At 44.2% G+C, this 8553-nt stretch overlaps 1 protein-coding gene across 2 annotated transcripts; it reads right to left on the bottom strand.

The window, feature by feature from the left end:
• Nucleotides 1–1923: 1923 nt before the first annotated feature.
• On the bottom strand, nt 1924–3181 carry LOC133051671 (tropomyosin alpha-3 chain-like). Of its 2 annotated transcripts, XM_061136262.1 has the most exons (2): nt 2991–3058; nt 1926–2856 (listed from the first exon to the last, which is right to left on the bottom strand). In XM_061136262.1, the coding sequence occupies exons 1-2, from the start codon at nt 3056–3058 to the stop codon at nt 2379–2381; spliced, it is 546 nt and encodes a 181-aa protein (XP_060992245.1). In that variant the 3' UTR covers nt 1926–2378. The 2 variants fall into 2 exon arrangements, with proteins under 2 accessions (XP_060992244.1, XP_060992245.1); XM_061136261.1 differs by having other exon boundaries at nt 1924–3181.
• Nucleotides 3182–8553: the final 5372 nt, after the last annotated feature.

Here is an 8553-nt window from a genome sequence, read left to right as displayed (position 1 = left end):
CTGCCCTGAAGTCATACCCCGGCCACAGGGGTTCTGGTGGGGCGGGGCCCTCTGTGACGTCACCAAGGGCCCAGCCCTGCCTGGTCCTCAGTCTCCAGGTGCCAGGGCAGACCAGCGCACCAGGACCCACTTCGTCTCAGCTCACGATGCGGTCTGTAATATGGTTCATTTTTTGGCCTACGTTTGTCTCATTTATCTTTGCCTATGTGTTTTATGCTCTGAGAGATGAAGCCGAAGAAAACACGGGGACGGTACTCAGCGGAAGGCACTTCCGGATTCGGCAGAATCAACCAGAGCATGCCCCAGGCTGGTTTGGGAGCAAGTCACACTGGCTTTTACTCTTCTTCATGTTGTTGGTGATCCTGCAGTTTCCAGGAGGCAGTGACGAGAGTAACGTGTGCACTCCTTGTGTCCATCGGGGCTGTTCATTTGGCTCTCCAGGAAGAAAGAAGATAAAGGCTTCCCCCCACAAAGACTCTATGTGCGGTGCCTTAACCCAGGTTGAGAAGGAACTTGTGAACCTTGTGTTGAGGGTGCGGAATCTGAAATTCACTGCGGCAACCGGTGAGAAACGCCAATATCCCAATATCGAGGTTTTTGCTGACGCACAGAATAACGTTACAATATATGAGGTATGGAACACCAGAGGCCCCTATGGAGTGGATTTGCACATCGAAGAAGAGTAGCTGAGTGTTGACAAATTATATCCCAACTAATAAAAGTATTTTGAAGCAAAAGTAAATAGCCTCTGATATTTTTTATTCATGCTACAGTTTTACCTTTTCCAGAATGTCGTATAATTGGTATCATGCAGTGTATAACCTTTTCCAGACTGGGAGACCTGCGTTCGATCCCTGGCTTGGGAACATCCCCTGGAGAAGGGAAAGGCTACCCACTCCAACATTCTGGCCTGAAGAATTCCATGGACTGTAGTCTATGGAGTCGCAAAGAGTCGGACACGACTGAGCCACTTTCACTTTCACAGCGTATAACCTTTTCCAGACCAGCTTATTATACTTAATAACATTCATTCAGGTTTCATCCATTTCTTTTTGTGATTTGACAGCCCATTTATTTTTATTTTTATTATTTTTTTTGATGGTTGGAGGGACTGGTTCTTTATTTCAAAAAGACATTTATCAATTTTCAGTATCAAAACAGTTACACTACTGGTTTTTTTTTCTCCCAGTTTGTCTGCAAAGAGACCACACCAAAGGAGAGAACATTTTAAGCCAATTAAGCTGCAGGATGCACACCTAACAGACCTCACTGAAACCTCATCAAAAAAGGGGGATTGGGTAGAGAAAGAAACTTCAAAAGATCAGCACACTGCTAGCCCACAGACTGTAGAGAGCTCTCACAGGCAGAGGGGTGACCAGTGTGCCTCAAACCCAAAGAAGCAAAGTTCCAAAATAATATAAAATTTAAAAAGTTTTGTCCATAAGCTTTTCAAGATTTTTCCAGCACTAACCGATACAAAGCACAATGAGATGGCACTTTTGGAGACAGCAGCTTCAGACCCAGAAAAGGGTGATGAGATGAATTTCATATGGCTAAATCAGTGGCAAAACATAATTTTCTTTCCTTTCAAGGAGGCAGGAGAGCAATTAAGTGGTCACTTCAACATAAAGGGCACATGATCCATTCTGTGAGCAGTTGGGAACAGGGTTGAGCTGGGACAAGGATTTGGTCTCAGAGGTTTCACCATCTTAATTGTTTGGTCACTTCTGATGAAGAAAGAAAAAAAAAGTTGTCCAAAGATACTGTAAAGCTGAAAACCTGAACAGCACTTTTTTTTTTTTTTTTTTTTTGGCCAACTCCTCCTGGAATCATCTTTCTGGTTTGGCGGGTACTTTTTACAGAGAAATGAGGTTTCCCCAAATGGAGCCTTTCTCTGGGCTGCTAGGCTCTCAGTAAGGCAGGCCCAAACCTTTTCCCTTTCTCTCTGGAGAAGGCAATATGCATTAAGCTGAAACGTTACCTTCCAAAAGTGAGAAAGGGATTAGACTGCTGCTTCAGAACTATGGAATTATTTGGAATGTTTTTTACAAATGGTTGTTACATCAACAACAAAAAAGGTAATTACAAAATGTGTACATCACAACATGCTTTTAAAGACACTTTGCATTGTGCTCACATTCCCTTAAACGTTGTTCCCAAAGGTGCTCAGCCTCTAGCCCAACTGGAATCTCTGGGGAGAGGCAGAGACAGTTTGGCGAAAAGGACACAGGAGTAAGGGGGTGGGAGAGGTGGCGAAAGGAGAAAGCAGCCTTCCAGTTAAAGATCAGCCCTCAGTTTAAAGGTCAGCTTCGGGCAGGCTGGCCTCAGCGGAGTCGGGGTGAGAGGGAGGAGCAGCGGCAGGGCGGGACTGGGGTGTTCTACATCTCATTCAGGTCAAGCAGAGTCTGGTCCAGCATCCTTTGTGTACAGAGGTGCTCCTCTTTGGTGCATTTCAGTTTATCTTCCAAATCATCAATTGTCTTTTCCAGCTTGGCTACCGATCTCTCAGCAAACTCAGCACGTGTCTCTGCCTCCTTGAGTTTATCGGTAAGAATCTTTATCTCTTCCTCATATTTGTCTTCTTTTGGAGAGTACTTTTCTTCAGCAGCACTCAGACACTTCAGGTTCTGGTCCATCAGTCTGATTTGCTCATCCATCTCTCGGCAACGGGACTCTGCCAGCTCGGCCCGCTCCTCTGTGTGTTCCAAGTCTCCCTTAATCACCAACTTACGAGGGACCTCTTCATACTTCCTGTCTGCCTCTTCTGCAATGGGCTTAGCTTCTTTGAGTTGGATTTCCTGGAGTTCCATTTTTTCTTCATCTTTTAAGGCTCGGTTTTCAATAACCTTCATACCCCTCTCGCTCTCATCAGCAGCTTTCTCAGCTTCCTCCAGCTTTTGCAGGGCAGTGGCCAGGCACTCTTGAGCTCGGTCCAGCTCCTCTTCAACCAGCTGGATCCTACGGTTCAAGGAGGCCACCTCAGCCTCAGCCTGTTCTCGGGCCCGCCTTTCCCCCTCCACTTCCCGCTGGAGGCGCTCGGCCCTCTCCTCTGCATCATCGGCCTGCTGCTGCAGAACCTGGATCTTGCGCTTCACCGCCCCGATGGTGGTGATCCCGGCCATGGTCCCCACCCAGCTCCGGCTTGCCTTCGGGTTCCTGCCTCCTCCGCTCGGCGTTGCAGCCGCTTCTCCCATTTCTTTTTATTCTTGAATAATATTCTGTTATATTGATGTACGGTAGTTTGTTTATCCATTCAGCTAGTAAAGGACATTTTGATTGCCTCCAATTTGTATGCGTGTCTGTGTGTGTGAAAGGGAGTATGAATTAAGCTGTTATAAAATTCATGTGCATGTTTTTGTGTGAGCATTAACTTTCACATCATTTGGTGATCTAGGAGCAAAATTGCTAGATCATGGGGTATGACAGTGTTTAGCTATGTAAGACATTGCTTCCAAAATGACTGTACCATTTTGCATTCCCACTAACAATGAATGAGAGTTCCTATTGTTCACCTGAACAATATCGAGGCTGGCCCATCACCCACCGAACTACAGAGTAGTACCCCACTCAGGGTGCCCCATTTAAGTGCCTGACGCGCTCATCCACAGAGTAGGACCCCAGCGTGGGGGGGTGGTGGTGGTGGTGTGCTCTATGTGCCGGATATTCAGGTCTACAAAGTAGGGCCCCACCCAGGGTGCCCCTTTCAGTGCCTGAAGTGCCAATCCACAGAGTAGGACCCCAGCGTGGTGGGGGTGGGGTGTGCTCTATGTGCCTGATAGTCAGATCTACAAAGTAGGACCCCACCCAGGGTGCCCCTTTCAGTGCCTGAAGCGCCAATCCACAGAGTAGGACCCCAGCGGGGGTGGAGGGGAAGGGGTCCTCTATGTGCCTGATGCAGGAACAACAGAGAAGGACCCCAGGCAAGGGAACCCTCTAAGTGCCTGAACGGGTGGAGCTATGGAGAAAGACTAGCCAAAGAGGCCTTCTGATTGCTAGCTACCAGAGGCTCAAAAACAACAACAGCAAAAAACAAACAACCTCTGATAGGGCCATAACTCCTGTGGCTGAGGCAGTCCGTGTCCTTGCACATTTGGTGCCATCAGAGTCTCCGTGACCCAAGCAGCTGCATCACCTTCATGCTCAACCCTGACTGGGGCAGAGCTTCCACAGGCTCTGCATCTATCCACACGGTGTCACTTCGGTTGTGTCCAGCTCTTTGAGACCCTGTGGACTGTGGCCTGCCAGGTTTCTCTGTCAGTGGGGTTCTCCAGGCAAGAATACTGGAGTGTATTGGCCGATATTGGGTCCCCATAGCCTTCTAAAGCACTATATTTCCTGCTGCCCTAGCTGCCAACTCCCCTGAGTACCTGGTGCTGCCAGAACCCCTGTGACCCAAGCAGCTGCACCACCTCCATACCTGGCCCTCACTGGGGCAGACCCAAGTCCTCCAGGGCAGCCTCAGGAATAAAGCCCAGTGGACAACCTACCTGCAGAGGTGGAGATAAAACCACAATTGAAACCCAGGGGTGGTGTGGCTAAGGAAGACCCAAAAGCATCCCACCAGCTGTACAAGCTGCAGATTAAATCCACACAATCAACTAGGCAGATTTTGTGTCTACAGAATATATAAAAAGACACTGAGAGCTCCCACAAAAGAAAATGTGCTAGTTCTGATCGCAGTGGCCATTGAAAGCAACCAGACACAGGACAGGAGTAGGACCAGATTAGAGTCTAAGCTGCCCTCATAGCAGGCCCAGAGACCAACACAGTGTTGGAGGGCAACCTATGGAGGTGAGGTGGACTGTGACTTCCAGCGAGGGAAAGGACACTGACAGCAGTGACTCAAGAAAAACATTTATTATTCTTATATTTTGACTTGTTCTGTAATTTCTTTTGATTTTTTTTTCTTTTCTGTTTTTCCATTTCTGTTTTCCATTTTCCCCCTCTCTGTTGTAGTTGTCGACTTTATTAGCACTATGAAATCTAATTAAGCTTTTGAGTGGTTTTTTTCAATCACAGTTTTTAATTTCTGTTGTAAACCTCTGCATCTACATTGGCCTTTTGCAGTTCTGTGGAGTTTTCCTTGCCTTTTTTTTCTTCTTTTTTTATTTTTTTTCTTTTTTTTTCTTTTTTTAATTTTAAGTTTTAAAATCCTATTACTTTTTCTACATTTATTCCTTTGTTTGCTTTTCCTACTGTTCTTTTCCCCTGGCAGTTAATCTTTAACATATATGTATCTTCTTTATCTACCTTTATTTAACTTTGCATTTCCATTCTTTCTATCTTTCCTTTCTTTTTCTCACCATATTCGTTAGTTTTGTTTTCATTGCTTTATTCCCCAGTTGGCACCTTGCTTTAGTTTTGTTCTCCAGTTTGTGCTTTAGTTAGTTTTGTTCTTAACTGGTGGATATCATTTTTGGTTTCCTTTGTTCACCAGATCAATCTATTGTACTTTATTTTTGTTGGACTGTTTTGATTTTGCTTATAGGTGTATATGTATATATTCCATTATTTTAATTATTATTTACCTGATTTTGTAACTGCCATTTGTCTGGGGTTCATCTTTCATTTCTCATTTTTGAGTATTTGTTTTAATCTCTTTTAATGCCATAACAAACTACCTGTGGAATCTCCATTTTTGGCCAGAGATCAAGCCTTGACTTTTGGAGTGGGAGCACTGACTCCAAGACCCTAGACTACCAGAGAACTCCTAACCCTAGGGAGTATCAAATACTGAGAACTCCCACAAATGAAACCACTTGAATACAAGACGGGGCACCACCCAACCACCAGTAGCACTCTGTGCAGGACACCTCATCCAAACAACAAACAAGACAAAAATACAAACCCAATCATCAGCAGACAGGATTACCACCTCACTCAGCCATGCCCATCAGAGAAAAAAAAATACTCAGCACAAATCTCACCCTAAATGAAGCTTACATATACCACTGGACCAACCTTAAGAGGGCAGAAACCAAAAGGAAGAAAGAATTCAACCTTGAAGCCTGGGAAAAGGAGACCTCAATCACAATAATTAAAAAAAAATAATGAAAAGGCAGAGAAATACTACACAAATGAAGGAACAAACTAAAAACACTAAAGTCCAAATAAATGAAAAAGAAATAAGCAAACTACCTGAAAAAGAATTCAGAATAATGATAGTAAACATGATCAAAAACCTTGAAAACAGGATGGAGAAAATGCAAGAATCAATTAACAAAGACCTAGAAGAATTAAAGAATAAACATACAGAGACAAACAACACAATTACTGAAATTAAAAATACTTTAGAAGGAATCAATAGCAGACTATCTGAAGCAGAAGAACGGATCAGTGAGCTGGAAGATAAAATGGTGGAAGTAACTGCTGAAGAGCTGAATAAAGTAAAAAGAATGAAAATAACTGAGGATAGTCTCAGAGATCTCTGGGACAATATTAAATGCACCAACATTTTGAAAATTTCCCCAACATGGAAAAGGAAATAGTGAAGTGAGAAAGAACAATCTCAAGTTGAGTCTATCTGGACTACGTTCCCTGTGCCATGGTAAGAGGAGAGTGAAAAAGTTGGCTTAAAGCTCAACATTCAGAAAACTAAGATCATGGCATCTGGTCCCATCACTTCATGGCAAATAGATGGGGAAACAGTGGAAACAGTGGCAGACTTCATTTTGGGGGGCTCCAAAATCACTGCAAATGGTGACTGCTGCCATGAAATTAAAAGACACTTACTCCTTGGAAGGAAAGTTATGACCAATCTAGATAGCGTATTAAAAAGCAGAGACATTACTTTGCCAACAAACGTCCGTCTAGTCAAGGCTATGGTTTTTCCAGTAGTCATGTATGGATGTGAGAGTTGGACTATAAAGAAAGCCAAAGAATTGATGCTTTTGACCTGTGGTGTTGGAGAAGAATCTTGAGAGTCCCTTGGACTGCATGGAGCTCTAACCAGTCCATCCTAAAGGACATCAGTCCTGAATATTCACTGGAAGCATTGATGTTGAAGCTGAAACTCCAATACTTTGGTCACCTGATGTGAAGAGCTGACTCATTGGAAAAGACCCTGATGCTGGGAAAGATTGAAGGCGGGAGGAGAAGGGGATGACAGAGGAAGCGATGGTTGGATGGCATCACTGACTCAATGGACATGAGTTTGAGTAAACTCTGGGAGTTGGTGATGGACAGGGAGGCCTGGCGTGCTGCAGTCCACGGGGTCGCAAAGAGTTGGACACGACTGAGCAACTGAACTGAACTGAATTAAGTTGAAGGCTAACCACAATTAGACATTTTTGCCATGATGAACAAAATAATTTTGCCAATTCTCTTGCCACTCTCTAGTTCCTTCTGTGATAGTCTAAGCAAAGTCCATCTTCCTTGAAATCACCAAAGACATCAAGTCTGACATTTTGGGGCATGTCAATTCTTCTTTGAACCCTATTTTCACAAAGAAAAAAATGTTTCATGCCTTATGAAACAAAATAAAAAGCTTACCTGCAGTTAGTTCCCCAGTGACTGCATCAAACCCCACATGAATCTTATGTTCAAACTCTGAAGGAAGAGAAAGATCACTATAATCTCTTCAAAATTTTTCTCATACCCTTTCTTTTTCTCTTCTGGGACCCCTATAATTCGAATGTTGGTTGTGCTGGGTTTTCTTTGCTACATGTGGGCTTTCTCTAGTTGCAGCAAGCAGGGGCCACTCTTTATTGCGGTGCACGTGCTTTTCATTATAGTTTCCTCCCTTGTTGCAGATCATAGGCTCTAGGTTTGCGGGCTCAGTAGTTTAGTGCACAAGCTTGGTTGCTCTGTGGCAAGTAGAATCTTCCAGGACCAGGGATCGAACCCATGTCTCCTGCATTGGCAGGCAGATTCTTATCTACTGGGCCACCAGAGAATTCCCTAAAATTTTTAAATATTTTAACAAATACTTTTCATACTGACTGTGTACCAGGCACCTTTCTTACTCCTTTACATATAATAAATCATTTTATCTTTACCACAACTCTCTGACAGAAGTAATGTTTTAATTTTCATTTTAGAGATGAAGAAACTGAGGCACAGAGAGGTAAAATAAATCACCTGAGGTTCAACAGCTAGGAAGAGACAGAATCAGAATTCAGACCCAAGAAGCCTGGCTCCACATTCTGAGGGCTTATTCACTATCCTGTGCCACTCTTCTGACAATACCCTTGGCTTCCCTTTTAAGTTCTAGTCCACAGCGCCCCCTTGCGTTTTATTTATTCCCAACCATTCTGAATAATTGTCCTGCCTATCCCCACCAAGACTCTGTCCAAGTCGAGTTCCAGGAGGACTGGTAGTCCCTCCCCTCCACTAGGTGTAGCCAAGCTCCCAGGATGGGATCCAGACACAGGTGAGTGGTGGTGATGGGCTGAACTGGCAATCATATCTGGCCATTATTTTCCTGGCAGTAAAACTGTCGACTGAAAAATACAGTCACAACCTGAAAGTAGAGAGTTATTTTATTTGGTGGGAATGTTTAGGACTCCGAGCCTGGAAGATAGCATCTCAGCAGCTTTGACAAAACTGCTCAGA

The sequence above is a fragment of the Dama dama genome, chromosome X (assembly GCF_033118175.1).
Source record: "Dama dama isolate Ldn47 chromosome X, ASM3311817v1, whole genome shotgun sequence".
Classification (NCBI taxonomy): Eukaryota; Metazoa; Chordata; class Mammalia; order Artiodactyla; family Cervidae; genus Dama; species Dama dama.
Note: the sequence above shows the minus strand (reverse complement) of the source record. Positions and strands in the feature narration are given on the sequence as shown.

Coding starts and splice junctions, on each gene's coding strand:
- LOC133051671 (XM_061136261.1), bottom strand. CDS start 3,122: ATGGCCGGGATCACCACCATCGGGGCGGTGAAGCGCAAGATCCAGGTT.